This window comes from Aspergillus eucalypticola, assembly GCF_003184535.1.
Source record: "Aspergillus eucalypticola CBS 122712 chromosome Unknown BO83scaffold_2, whole genome shotgun sequence".
Classification (NCBI taxonomy): Eukaryota; Fungi; Ascomycota; class Eurotiomycetes; order Eurotiales; family Aspergillaceae; genus Aspergillus; species Aspergillus eucalypticola.
Genome location: NW_020290276.1, coordinates 234756 through 246823, shown reverse-complemented (window position 1 = coordinate 246823; position 12068 = coordinate 234756). Strand labels below are relative to the sequence as shown.

The window sequence follows — 12068 nt, the reverse complement described above, 5'->3', positions numbered from 1 at the left end:
ATATGTGTATATATGCAATTGTCAATAAATAGAAACATCTCATACATGGTTTATGTCTCGCGAATACAGCGATATATCGTACTTTCGTGAGGCAGGTGTCATTTGAGGACTCGCCCATCCTTCGGTCGGGGATCGATGAGCCAAATTGCAGCCAAATCACGCCATCGCGCTAAGATCACATTTATAAAGCCTAACTATTCCCCACAGTCATCTTAGCATCTTAATCTCACGGTAAATGTCATTTTCATATTCCTAGGACGCTCCAGAACGGAGCGCTGATGATCCTAATGCCCGCGATAATACCGCCAACCCACGTAGCCACCTATCCCGGCGACTGTGACTACAAATGTGCCTAGATTGATCATAGCAGCCTTCAATTTTGGCTCCAAATAATCTTCAATGATCTTATGGAACTTGTCTGGCTCATTGCCCCGAGGATACTTCTCTTCAGGAGTAGGCACGTCTAAGAACGGACAGATCTCCTCCCAGCCCAGTCCATCCTCAAGTCGGACCACAAGAAGTCTATCCTTTGGCAGTGTTTCCTTCACTTCCCGGATGCTATTGCTTATAATCAGCCAGTTATCATTGTGAAAGCGAATAGCAATACTCACTATTCGACATAGTTCTTTCGAAGAGCCGCCTCGTTGTTCGGATGGCCGGGGTTTGTGCCGTCAGAATATGCCCAGTACATCACATCGGCCAGATTGAAGAACTGACCCACTTCCGAGTCAAAGCGCCTCAAAATGTTCAGTGGAAATTTGTGGCCTGCCATGATCGCTTCTCCAACTGTGTTGTTGAACGACTTGACCCATTTGTCAGGCGAGCGCTCAGTGACGATAAATTTGATGTCGGGGTCTTCGATATAACCGGCCAGGGCTCGGAGTCCGATATAGCTTGGTATTTCCATCAAGCACTAATACACCTGGAAGTCAGCACCCGACTCTGAAATAGATAGCGGATTTTTAGGTCAACATGCGTCAAAACTTCCTATCCACCGGTCAAGGTCTGGCGTCTCATATCTCTTGATGCCAGAGAATCGATTATTATGAGCTAGGATGCCTTCTGTGAAAGCCTTGATATGAGGCTTCCTACCCTTGAGCATCAGGTCGATCATGTGATATGGTGTATACCCAAGCATTTCCAGGGCTTCATGAAGACCCAGAGTACCCGTTCTGTTATCGACATCCGTTAGTCCGAAAGATCTTCGTCTTGCTACCAGGACATGCCTGTCTGCATCTCACGCTGACAGGAGACTCATTACCTGCTGCAGCTGGCTACAACGAGCCGCATCTTCTTTTTATCTGCTGGCTCAGCCATCCGGTCAACTTGGCGCGACATGTTCGGTTCTACTACGTCTGCCCACGGTCGGAATTGTGGAAGTTACAAAGAAGCTTAAGACGACAGAGGGCCCCCATATTTAACTTGTTTTCTGTCCCAACTCCCAAGACCAGGTTGCAAGTTTTACGACTGGAGATTGAGCAGCCAGTGGGCTGGAAGGTAAGTCCTGCAGCTAATTCCTGGTGCCTCTCGGTTAGAGACTGGTCTAACGGCTCGACAGTTACACCTATGAAGAGCCTTCCTACGTTGTCTGCTGTGGAGAAACAATAGCCATGATGGGCGGCATGTGGAGCCGTCATGGCCATTTAGGATTCTAGGCATAAGGCTAGCCTGCCGCGCGAGGCTTGAGCCCGGAATAAAAGGGTCATCGATGATAGCTGGTACCTCTAGGACTGGACGTACCTTGGTATCAGACTCATCGACCCATGACTGACAGTTGCTGGAAGACCATTCATTCAACCGTGTGAGAAAAAATAATGGAATGAAGGTGAGGTTGATAGTCTGGCAGCAAATCCTGGTGGTCAGACGGTTCACGGAGGATGAGGAGTAAAGGTGTTCGGGAGGGGAGAATGCCGCATCGACTTAAGGCGTCTTACCGAGTCAGTCGCATTGCATTAACCCCTCTCACCCCACGCCCGCCTCGTAATCGACATGATATTCCGTCCCTATAGGAGCTTTTTTTTTTTGAGTCCTCTGAGGCTGTTATCGCTGCCCAATCTGGGATTTCACTAGCAGCACTTTTTCAGCCTCGACCCCCGACAGGCAAATTCTCCGTGAATTGGCATGGGACTGTGAAGAAGTCATCCAAATGGGGAAGCTCATTTACATTGACCTCATCAAATCACACTTTCTTTGCTGGCTAGGTGATGGGCAGCGGATACAGTCATGCGTATCGCAAACTGCCATAGTACTCAAGCACCAGCTCGTCAACCGAGGATCCGACGAAAGTTGCCGGGCGCTCTATCTCCGCGCATCAACTCTACGAATACGAATACCGTTGGACTTCCCTCAAACAGGCTGAGCAGCTCACAAGATTACACCTAACATCATCCTCATCCCTCCAGTTTCTAGCACCTCATGACCCCCAGTAAGATAGAGGTCGCCTAACAACTCAATATGTCAATGGGACGATACATTTTATGGCACTGACCCACATGCCTAACCCAAAATGCGATGGACCAACTAACTAAAATTCACTAAGAGGCATCAAAGGGCTCAACCATTACTCTTACAGGGAAGAGCAAAGCCAGTTTTACTTCACAATAATCAGTTCAGCACAGTCAGAAGAATATTCAACATTCCCACTAGGGCCTGAATGCGAGCTACTATATCTGAGCTTCAACTCTTGGCTCTAGATTAACTTACTGGTACTCTAGCCTGTTGGCTGACAACAGCATCAGCTTGGGAAATTTTACGCCTGGATATCTCGGCTCCGATTGTAACAAGTCCAATTCGTAAAAAGAAAAAAAAGGATTTGGCAATAGGCAGGTAGGTCATTCCGTAATTTTTGCCACAAATAAGGATTTTGAGCTGTCACAAACCCGTTAGAGCCGGGTTATGCATAATCATGTCAATAAAACATATTTGAAGAGAAGGACTAGGTGACCAAGATTCATTCGATATAAGATGCTTGATTCTGGAAACTATATCCACTCCAGACCCTGTTGAAAATGAGATCCAAGCAACAACAGGTCAATCGCTCAGATCATGACTACGGACCGCTTCATCACCACCAGTCTCCTCCCAAAATGCTCGCATGTTTTCGCGCGTGATATATTTTAGAACGCGCTTCCTATCCTGCAGGGAGGTGCCTTTTGATTCCAACGAATCTTCAAACAATCGTTGAAGCTTGAACCTGGCGAAGTGGCACATCATCGCTACGTCACGCACGTCCAGATCCTGCCCATCTTCACGGACAACCCACACATTTCCAATATCGCGGTTCCAATACAGAGGAGCCCATCCCCATGAAGGATCAGAAGGGTTGGTTACCATCATCATGAATGCCGCATTCTGATTGCTGCTTGCCCACTGTGTTGCATCCCAGCCGGGCGGGTTAACGTGATATTCAGCATCTGGGTCTTTCCAGAAGATGAGCGGTATGCCGAGGAGAGCGGAAATCGGCGAATTGGAATCGCCCTGGATAGAAGAGAGATGAAGTCGGGTTGAGCGCCTCACGTCAATTGAAACGAACGGCTCCGATGCATGAAGTTTTATCTCCCCATCGCAGCAAATCTTCACGCCCCGAACAACCGTGGGAGCCCGATACTGCAGATCCGGAACGGATTCCCTGACATCCGTGCTTGCATACGTTATTAGGTAGTCCATCAGATGCCGAAAGTCGGAAAGCTGTATATCGGCATAATCCTCTGGGTGGACCTCCCGCATTGCAACCATCGGGCCATTGTACGCATAGGGAGGGCGTGGGGCGCCGGAGGCTCTTACAGAAGCCAGTATGCTTTTATTTGGGGGCGAACCGTCAACTAGATATCCATCGCGATGCAGCAGGGTAACACAGTATCCTTCATTGCGCAGGGCTGATCCAAACATACCGGACCCTAAATTTCGTCCGCGTACGTCGTTGTGTTCCACATGCAATCTTCCTGTACTCGGTGAATCAGGACCAAGGTATGAACGTATGGGCGCTTTTGTCCACCACACCCTAGAATCTTCTTCATATTGACGCTCCGTAGGGATCCAAATCAGAACAGGCTCTGTCTGATGCACTGGGAAGAAAATGGCTCGCTTGTGCTCTGGTGATGGACGGTCAGGTAGGGTAGCAAGCTTCTTGCAAAGCAACTTGTGGGAAGAAAAATCGCTTTTTTGGCAATCCTTTGAACAATAATGTGTGCTGCGACAGCGCCCGCATCGCCGGGCTGGCGCCTTATTACACATCACGCAACAGTTATCGGGCTCAAACTTTGGGCGTGGGCGAGTCCTGGTGTGTAAGTCTTGACCCTTGCCCTCACTACAGCATGTTATAGTCAGTTATCCAGTCGCGTATGCTTGAAAATCAACAGGGTCGCCTCACATAAGTTGCAGCTTTGTCCAGTTTGTGGTTTGTTCCGCCCTAGCTATGTCTACAATTTTCTGTCTCTGTCGCCACTCTTCCAGCGTAAGTTTCGAGAAGTCCGACACAAAGTCCGATTGCATGACTTTTGGTAAGGCCGTTGTCGCCCCCGGTCGGATTGTTCTGTTGAATGAATCTCTGATGCGGTTCACAAGGTTGTTTCCTAATTCGGTGGCAGCGAGATATATAGCATCCGAGCTTAAGCACGGAACTCCCCAGGCAGGATAACACACGCCATGCCTACCACGGGTCTCAATCGGATTGTGCATCGCAGCCAGGAACGTTTCACATAGAAGACATGCTTTCTTGCTACACCCATAGTATTGCAACATTCTCCGTGGTCCACGGCACTCTTCTTGATAACATATGAGCTGCATTTCAGCATGCAATGAGAGAGACTTGGCACAGGCCTGTTTGAACATATGTCCATAGGGATCAAGCAACTCGATGACTGGTTTGACTGCAACCCAAGACCCAGTAGCTCCCAAGCTGTGGCAATATCAACCACGTGTTCCTTCTGCAGTGTCGTCTTTGGCGCGAAAGGCACTAGGGAAATTTGAGCATGTCGGAGATCTGACTCCCAAAGAGTAATTTCCCGTAAACGCTGACAGTCCGTCAAGGGCCTGGCAACGAATCTCAAACACACCCAAAGCCGTGAGCCAACTTTCGGACCAAGTGCATCTAAGAGTAAGTGGTGCACTTCTGGTGAACTGACACAGCTGTAAGCCCGTTGCACCGAAAGAGTTCTAATATGTGCGGCCATTCTCTTGCTATCAAAGCGCAGCAAAAGATCAGCCATCGATGTCCAGGTTTGCGCTGCCGACTCACGTCCAGGCCATGCCCGCGGATTCCAATCGGTGTCATTATGGCTATCTGCATATGTTCTCCGACAGGCGGAAATCCAGTAGTCAACTCGACTAGCGGTGTATTTAATCGAAGCGGCCTCAAATTCCGTCACGGATTTCGCTGGGATATTTGTCACTGCAGCAGACATCCAGTTAATTATGACTGCATCAAACTATATCCCTCCCCACGTGCATACCTTCAGTACTGACACAAGAGGTCAAATACTCTTCCAGCATCCGACAGTACTCGAGTGTTGCAGGATCAAAGCTACCGCAATCCGAACCGAATCCATCATTCCGTGCAACGTCCACAGAAACACCGCCGCTGCTTTCGCGCATTGAAGCTGCAGTAACCCCTTCCCACCCCTTGGACGGCGACAGCAGCTGGCAAATGCAGTCCAGAAACTTTCGCAAAACAGACTCTCTCGACGCAGATAGAGGTACAGCTTTTGCTGTTGCAGTGTCCGTGTCGTCGACTGCCACTTCAGTCTCAATTTCACTGTCTGTATCACTGGCAACGTCATCTACGACCTTCTCGACCTGCGCATGGCTTCTTCCTTCAGTAAGATAGGCGAGAATATGCGCTGCCCAGACAACCCGTGCGATATGCTCTTCTTGAAGGTTAGGCTTTTCGGATGACATGTTTGGGCTCTTTACCTCACGTACGGTATCAATGATAGAGGAAGGTGCGATGTGGTGTTGAACAGCTGGCGCGGGGTAGCAAGGCTGGCGCTAATTTGCCAGTCGTCTTCTGATAGTACTCTTTCGGCATCATTAAGCCTTTCATTTACGCTTCCTAGTTTCACAGTTTTCCCGACATATAGGCGAAGAAATTGTCCTTTGAGGCAGTGGTAAAAGGCTAGTGAGCCTTGTTGCTTTTATCGCATACCAACCGCTCTGGGGGAATCAGCAAACGGGTGTGATTTTGCACCACCATGGCAGGATAGTACTTGGGATCCCCATTGGCCTACAGTAACTACACTTGTATCAGCTACATTCCAATAATGTCCAGCAAAGAGGAGTCGTTCGTTAGATATGCTCATATATTTCTGATGATGTCTGTCTTTCCCCAGACCGGATTTCAATGGTCTGTCCCGCGGCGTTGACTTCCGGCATGACACCTGCATGCCGCATCACTGCAGTGTGAAGATAACATCATGGATTGAACTGCCAATATTCTGGATCCGACAAACAGTCCTTGGTGTATGACTCCCCGTATAGTACAGCTTGAGGTAAAGCCCACTCAACTACAACCTCAATAGCTAGATCCAGCACTCGCAATGCAGTCACAAGAAGCCATGGCTCGAGTAAGCCCAAGACAGTACTAGACAAGCATGGAGTTGTGGCGTGTGTTACGTGGGCAATGGAGGTAAAAATCAATCCGGAAGGTTTACGACTGATGAGAAAAGCCCGGATAACAGAATTCATATGATGTACTGAACATAGATTCAATAGCTAGATTGCAGAACAATGTAGGCCTGAAAAGAAAGACATGCCACAACGAATATATACACTCGGATCCTTTTACGACATCCTGAAGAGTGCATAGATGTTTGCCTTGTGACGGAGAGCAGGCTGCACAGTTGTAGAAAACGACTGTGTACAATGTACGTCAGCCGAACAGTAGACCGAGCCGTGACCTGAGTTAGTCACGACAAAGATATAGTTTCAACTGAGGGTAAGTGCTTAGTAGTCATCACCACGACTAATAACTTCCTTTCCACCACTGCGGAGCAGGATAGTCTGGAAATTGTTAGGCATTGGCTGATTATATTGGGCGGGAAGCTCTTACGTGTTCAAACTGAGCCGTGTATGAACCCTTCACATCAACAAGCGGCTCATAGTGTTCGACAATGCCATTATCAATCAAATGTCTCATCTGCATAATGAGTCAGGAAGTATTCGACATGTAAGTTGCCCCATCTACTTACACCAAGGTGGTATTTCTCCACCCCGAGACGCTCAAGGTACCGACGGCAGAAGACAAGGCTTCCAAAATTGGCGTCGATAGTCTTGAGAAGATTCTTGGCAGAGGAAAGACGCAGGTTTGCACCGGAGACATCGGTATTTCTGCCGTAGCCATAGACGCCCACCTGAGGAGCTTTAGTATTGTTAAACACATCGAACGAACAGAGACCTACATCATCGTGAAGAACGCCTCTGCCGGTACTTCCAAATGTTTCAATGGCGAAGACTTCACCCTCCTCCATCTTGTCCGGCCTGTTGTTCTTGATGAACGGGACCTGTTTGCCACCATGAATATTATACCGAAGAATATCGTGCCCGGTAATATTCCGGATGGCTTTCACAGGATGGGTCTTTCCGGCAATCTCAACCTCGTAGCTTTCCATGACTTCCTGGATCGCCGCACCGATTTCACTCACTCGGGCGTCAATGCCAGCATGCTGTTCAAGTTAGCTTTGTATCTAGAATTGCGTACATGGAAGGAAAACGTACCATGATTCCAGTATTGGTCGCCTCCTTCACAGCCGTCAGGAGGTTGTCGTACGTGTGGTCGAAAGCCACAGTGAAAGCCGAGTCGACAATACGGCCGTTGACATGAACGCCGAAGTCGACTTTCAGTACATCACCTTTGTCCAAATATACATCCTTGGCACCCGGGTTGGGCGTCCAATGGGCTGCAACATTGTTCAAGCACAACCCAGTAGGAAACCCCATTCCCGCCTTGAAACCGTCTCCAGATTCAAGTCCCTGGTGGCCAGACAAGGCGCGGACCCCGTCCTCAATGCCCTCAGCAATTGTAGTGAGACTCGCGCCGGGTTTGATGAGCTCATTCTGGGCGTACTGGCGAACCTGACGATGGATCTCGGCGGCTTGACGGTACTCGTCGAGGAATCCCTTATCCCAAAGACGTGAGTTATAACGCAATTCCTCGTCCGTAGTGCGAGAGGCATTATCGTCCTTGTAAGGGACGCATTCTCCGATGGGATATCCCGATGGAAAGAGAGTCGAAACCAGCACACGGGGAGGGTTCGACTGCTTGAGTGGCACGATTGCTTTTTTGGTCTTCTTCTTAGACCTCTTGCGTTTCTTTTTCTTGTCTACAAGTAGTATGTTGTCAGGAATGCAGATGTTAACATGATTGGGGTGGAGTCTGAACGTACCAGCATTCGCAGCGAAGGTCTTCACTTCCACTTCTTCGTTCGCTTCACCGTCATCGTCATCGTCATCGCCGAGATTTCCGCCATCCAAATCGGCCGACTGGGAGCCATTGCGGGAAGGCTTGGGGTTGGGATTGGCAGGCTTGGGCTCGGAGGAGTTGGAGCCTATATGACGCAGACAGATCAGAAGGGGGCTTCTTTAAGCTTCGCAGGTGTCATACCATCAGGAGTCTGCTGGTGGCCTTCGGGGCTTTTCGATCCCATGTTGCAATTTCAAGGCGCGGTACTGACATCAACTGTGAAACGAGAATTCTGGTCTGATGGTGAAAGAGAAGCAAGACAATGCTGACATTTGATTTCTTTGTCTTGAGTCTAGTCATCCCGCTCTACTTTAGGATTAGCGCGCCCCACTCGCCGCAAATACAACCACGGGACCACACTCGGATTAACAGTCAATCCGGGAGATCGGAGCCCTAGGCCTAGCAGCGATATTCCACGTGAGTATTATTTCTCAAAGCGGACTTATGCTGGAATGCAAATGTATAATGAAATTGGTGTAGGATTTGTTCTATACAGCCGGATGTTGTATTTTATCTTCCAGCCAATGGAATCACTAACAAAAGCGGAGTTTAGTCGCGCCGGACATCCGTCGGAGGTGGCACAGCACACTACATTAGTCGACCTCAAGAAAGTACTTTCTCTGCCCACTAGGATTGGTAGTGGTAGTACTACCTTTATTCGCCTCGTACTAGTAGATTTAGGGTCTTTTCGGTGTCCCGAAGTCGGCTTCTGCTGGGCAGTCTGCCCGTCTTCATTAGGCTACCTAATGTGGCAGGGAGTATATCTAGGAACAACGTGCGGGGAAGCCCTCAAAACTACGAATACAATACAACCTCCAACATTGTTAACTTACACAGACAAACAAAATACTCAAGAGCACTTTGTGCTACACACAACCGCAGCAGCGTCTACCTAAACACCATGACCTCCAAGTTTGTCGCAAAACGCAGATGTCTAGGTGACGGGTGTGACAATGAATGTAGCACGCTGCAATGTCCCACCTGTCTCAAACTAGAGATTCGAGGAAGCTTCTTCTGCTCACAAGATTGCTTCCAGCGTAGCTGGGTGAGTACTGCGCTGTATTTCCATGGAATAAATAAAGCTGATAACAGCCAAGAGAATACACAAAGCCATCCACCGAGCAAAACGTAAGTCATCAACGTTATCCAAATCATCAACCTGGGACTGAGAAATATAAGAAACTATTCTGTACAATCCCTTTCCATCATTCAACTTCACCGGCTCGCTCCGACCCGTCTATCCACTATCCGAGCGTCGCACAGTCCCCTCCACTATCCAACATCCAGACTACTGGCAAGGTGGCATTCCACAAAGTGCACAATCTTTCTACGATCGGAGAGCCAAATTCACCGTTCTAGATAAGGCAGGTCAGGATGCCATGCGGAAGGTGTGTCGACTCGCTCGCGAAGTCCTAGACATTGCAGCAGCTGCCATCAAGCCTGGGGTGACAACGGATTACATTGATGAGATTGTGCACAAAGCGTGTATAGAGCGTGATGTATCCACCTCCCCTTTCTCGCAATCCCATAAAGATCTCACAGAGGTGCTAATGCAAAAGAAATGCAGTCCTACCCCTCCCCACTAAACTACAACTTCTTCCCAAAATCCGCCTGCATCTCCCTCAACGAAGTCATCTGCCACGGTATTCCCGACCAGCGTGTCCTGGTGGACGGTGACATCCTCAACATCGACGTCACGCTTTATCACGGCGGGTACCACGGCGATCTCAACGAGACGTACTACGTCGGGGACAAGGCGAAAGCGGATCCCGACTCCGTCAGGGTTGTCGAAACAGCCCGGGAGTGTCTGGACATGGCGATCGAGCTGGTCAAGCCTGGGGCGCTGTTCCGGGCTTATGGGGATGTGATTGAAGCGCATGCGCGGAAGAGAGACTGCAGTGTGATTCGATCGTTCTGTGGACACGGTATCAACACAGTGTTTCATTGTTTGCCAAGTGTGCCGCATTACGCTGGAAATAAGGCTGTCGGAGCAGCGAAGGAGGGTATGTGCTTTACGATTGAGCCGATGGTGGCGCTGGGGACGTATAGGGATATGATCTGGCCGGATAATTGGACGGCGGTGACGATGGATGGGAAGAGGACGGCGCAGTTTGGTGAGGATACTATTCCTACAAGGAAACAACACTATGTGTACTGACACTTTCGCAGAGCATACCCTCCTAGTAACAGAAGACGGAGTCGAGGTCCTAACTGCCAGACTACCAACTTCTCCAGGCGGACCAGTTGCATACCCAGTATCAGAGTGGTAACCAGCAGATAGCATATAGTATGAACCCCATAGATAGCGATACAATACAATCACCCCATCTCCCCCACCAAAACCTACGTATCCAACGCCACCCTCGCCTCGGTCCCCCAACTATCCTCCAACACAACCCCAATACAATGCTTAATATGCTCCTCATGATCAAAGCTTGGCTCCACAATCACCCCTTCCAAGTCCCTAACGCGGAACATCTTCCTCCAATAAAACAAACAATGCACGACATGCCAGTCCCTCGTCATTTGCACTCTGGCAGACTGATTATCCGCCAGAGCCGCAACCTCCTCAATAGCCATGGGCACGGTATGGTAATCGTCTGCGTAGTACGTCCAGCTCCCGTCGGGATTGGGCCCAGCGCGCTCGAACTCCGCGGTGAGCTCGTCGTCACGGCAGTGTGGTGGAAGCCAGGCTGCGGCTAGAGAGTCGAATTTGCACCCTAGGGTGAGGGCTTCAGTGGTGGAGTTTCCACAGTGGCAGGTCTTGGGGGTGGGAGGGTGCGTATTTGTGGGAATGATGGAGAGGATGAGGGTGTGTGTGAGGCTGACGAGGCCCCAGATGGTGAGGAAAAGAATGAGGGTGTTTCGGAGGAGGAGAGCTTTTGGAATTGAGAGGAGGAGGGCTTTTATGTGGTTGATGAGATAGGAGGGGTAGTATTTGGGACACGAGTTGTTGTTGGTGTTGGTTGTGTTGGGTTGTAGGAGAGCCTCGTCTTCTTCATCGCCTGCGTCTTTGGGAGTTGCCAGCTCAGGATCGGAGCGGGCGTTGGTTACCCTTCGTGCGTTCCTGTGCATTAGTCTCTGTGTATGTAGTGTGGATTGTAGGGAGAGAAGTAATTACCGTTCGTACTCGAAGCCCATGACAGCTAATGGATCGCCAGGATTCTGGGTGTGACGAAGGGGATGTAGAATGCAGAGTGCTTCCAAAGGCTCATAAGATAAGTAACTGCGGCACAGCACATACAACGCCAATTAAAGAGACCTTGTTCGTCAAAGTAATATGAAGCTAATCTATGCCACTACTAGCCTCAATATGGGCCGATATCACCCTCCGAACATCGGATAACCCCAATTGTATCCAGACCTACCTAATCCACCAATCAACCCAAACAACACTCAATTACCCTCCCAACCAGTAACCAACGCCTCCTACTCCAAACTAATGTGACATCCCATTCGCATACATCCCCGAAACCTCGTCTGAAGTCGCAATCAGCCTAACTGAAGCTATCACACTCAGCCCCGACAGCCCCACCGGACTAGCATATTAAATGAGGGGTTCGAACCAGTTCGGCGCGATTTGGCCTCCCTTTACCATTTATCGACCTTCCTA

General features: G+C 49.4%; 5 protein-coding genes across 5 annotated transcripts; 1 reads left to right on the top strand and 4 right to left on the bottom strand.

The window, feature by feature from the left end:
- Nucleotides 1-29: 29 nt before the first annotated feature.
- Nucleotides 30-1371, bottom strand: BO83DRAFT_374403 (uncharacterized protein). Its single transcript, XM_025530191.1, has 4 exons — nucleotides 1262-1371; nucleotides 977-1172; nucleotides 612-913; nucleotides 30-558 (listed from the first exon to the last, which is right to left on the bottom strand). The coding sequence occupies exons 2-4, from the start codon at nucleotides 1112-1114 to the stop codon at nucleotides 285-287; spliced, it is 714 nt and encodes a 237-aa protein (XP_025392564.1). The 5' UTR covers nucleotides 1115-1172; nucleotides 1262-1371; the 3' UTR covers nucleotides 30-284.
- Nucleotides 1372-3030: 1659 nt separating this feature from the next.
- On the bottom strand, nucleotides 3031-6067 carry BO83DRAFT_413530 (uncharacterized protein; the record flags this gene model as incomplete). Its single annotated transcript, XM_025534493.1, has 4 exons — nucleotides 5451-6067; nucleotides 5055-5389; nucleotides 4370-4818; nucleotides 3031-4306 (listed from the first exon to the last, which is right to left on the bottom strand). Exons 1-4 carry the CDS (start codon nucleotides 5893-5895, stop codon nucleotides 3031-3033), a joined length of 2505 nt encoding a protein of 834 aa, XP_025392563.1. The 5' UTR covers nucleotides 5896-6067.
- Nucleotides 6068-6664: 597 nt separating this feature from the next.
- On the bottom strand, nucleotides 6665-8691 carry BO83DRAFT_374401 (putative methionine aminopeptidase, type II). Its single transcript, XM_025530190.1, has 7 exons — nucleotides 8597-8691; nucleotides 8379-8540; nucleotides 7711-8315; nucleotides 7395-7658; nucleotides 7185-7346; nucleotides 7046-7132; nucleotides 6665-6996 (listed from the first exon to the last, which is right to left on the bottom strand). Exons 1-7 carry the CDS (start codon nucleotides 8637-8639, stop codon nucleotides 6940-6942), a joined length of 1380 nt encoding a protein of 459 aa, XP_025392562.1. The 5' UTR covers nucleotides 8640-8691; the 3' UTR covers nucleotides 6665-6939.
- Nucleotides 8692-9243: 552 nt separating this feature from the next.
- BO83DRAFT_433615 (methionine aminopeptidase) lies at nucleotides 9244-10779 on the top strand. The gene is made up of 5 exons (XM_025535704.1): nucleotides 9244-9500; nucleotides 9553-9583; nucleotides 9635-9954; nucleotides 10023-10569; nucleotides 10625-10779. The coding sequence occupies exons 1-5, from the start codon at nucleotides 9357-9359 to the stop codon at nucleotides 10723-10725; spliced, it is 1143 nt and encodes a 380-aa protein (XP_025392561.1). The 5' UTR covers nucleotides 9244-9356; the 3' UTR covers nucleotides 10726-10779.
- Nucleotides 10760-11669, bottom strand: BO83DRAFT_433614 (uncharacterized protein). The gene is made up of 2 exons (XM_025535703.1): nucleotides 11577-11669; nucleotides 10760-11510 (listed from the first exon to the last, which is right to left on the bottom strand). Exons 1-2 carry the CDS (start codon nucleotides 11594-11596, stop codon nucleotides 10799-10801), a joined length of 732 nt encoding a protein of 243 aa, XP_025392560.1. The 5' UTR covers nucleotides 11597-11669; the 3' UTR covers nucleotides 10760-10798.
- Nucleotides 11670-12068: the final 399 nt, after the last annotated feature.

Bases quoted from the DNA above. Each gene is read 5' to 3' on its own strand.
- BO83DRAFT_374403 (XM_025530191.1), bottom strand. From the start codon at position 1,114: ATGATCGACCTGATGCTCAAGGGTAGGAAGCCTCATATCAAGGCTTTC. The intron at 914-976 runs GCATGTTGACCT...CAGGTGTATTAG, and splicing joins GGTGGATAGGAAGTTTTGAC to TGCTTGATGGAAATACCAAG. The intron at 559-611 runs GTGAGTATTGCT...TATAAGCAATAG, and splicing joins CGAAAGAACTATGTCGAATA to CATCCGGGAAGTGAAGGAAA.
- BO83DRAFT_374401 (XM_025530190.1), bottom strand. From the start codon at position 8,639: ATGGGATCGAAAAGCCCCGAAGGCCACCAGCAGACTCCTGATG. The intron at 8,541-8,596 runs GTATGACACCTG...TGCGTCATATAG, and splicing joins CCACCAGCAGACTCCTGATG to GCTCCAACTCCTCCGAGCCC. The intron at 6,997-7,045 runs GTAAGAGCTTCC...AACAATTTCCAG, and splicing joins ACACGGCTCAGTTTGAACAC to ACTATCCTGCTCCGCAGTGG.
- BO83DRAFT_433615 (XM_025535704.1), top strand. From the start codon at position 9,357: ATGACCTCCAAGTTTGTCGCAAAACGCAGATGTCTAGGTGACGGGTGT. The intron at 9,501-9,552 runs GTGAGTACTGCG...ATAACAGCCAAG, and splicing joins ATTGCTTCCAGCGTAGCTGG to AGAATACACAAAGCCATCCA. The intron at 9,955-10,022 runs GTATCCACCTCC...AAAGAAATGCAG, and splicing joins AAGCGTGTATAGAGCGTGAT to TCCTACCCCTCCCCACTAAA.
- BO83DRAFT_433614 (XM_025535703.1), bottom strand. From the start codon at position 11,596: ATGGGCTTCGAGTACGAACG. The intron at 11,511-11,576 runs GTAATTACTTCT...GAACGCACGAAG, and splicing joins ATGGGCTTCGAGTACGAACG to GGTAACCAACGCCCGCTCCG.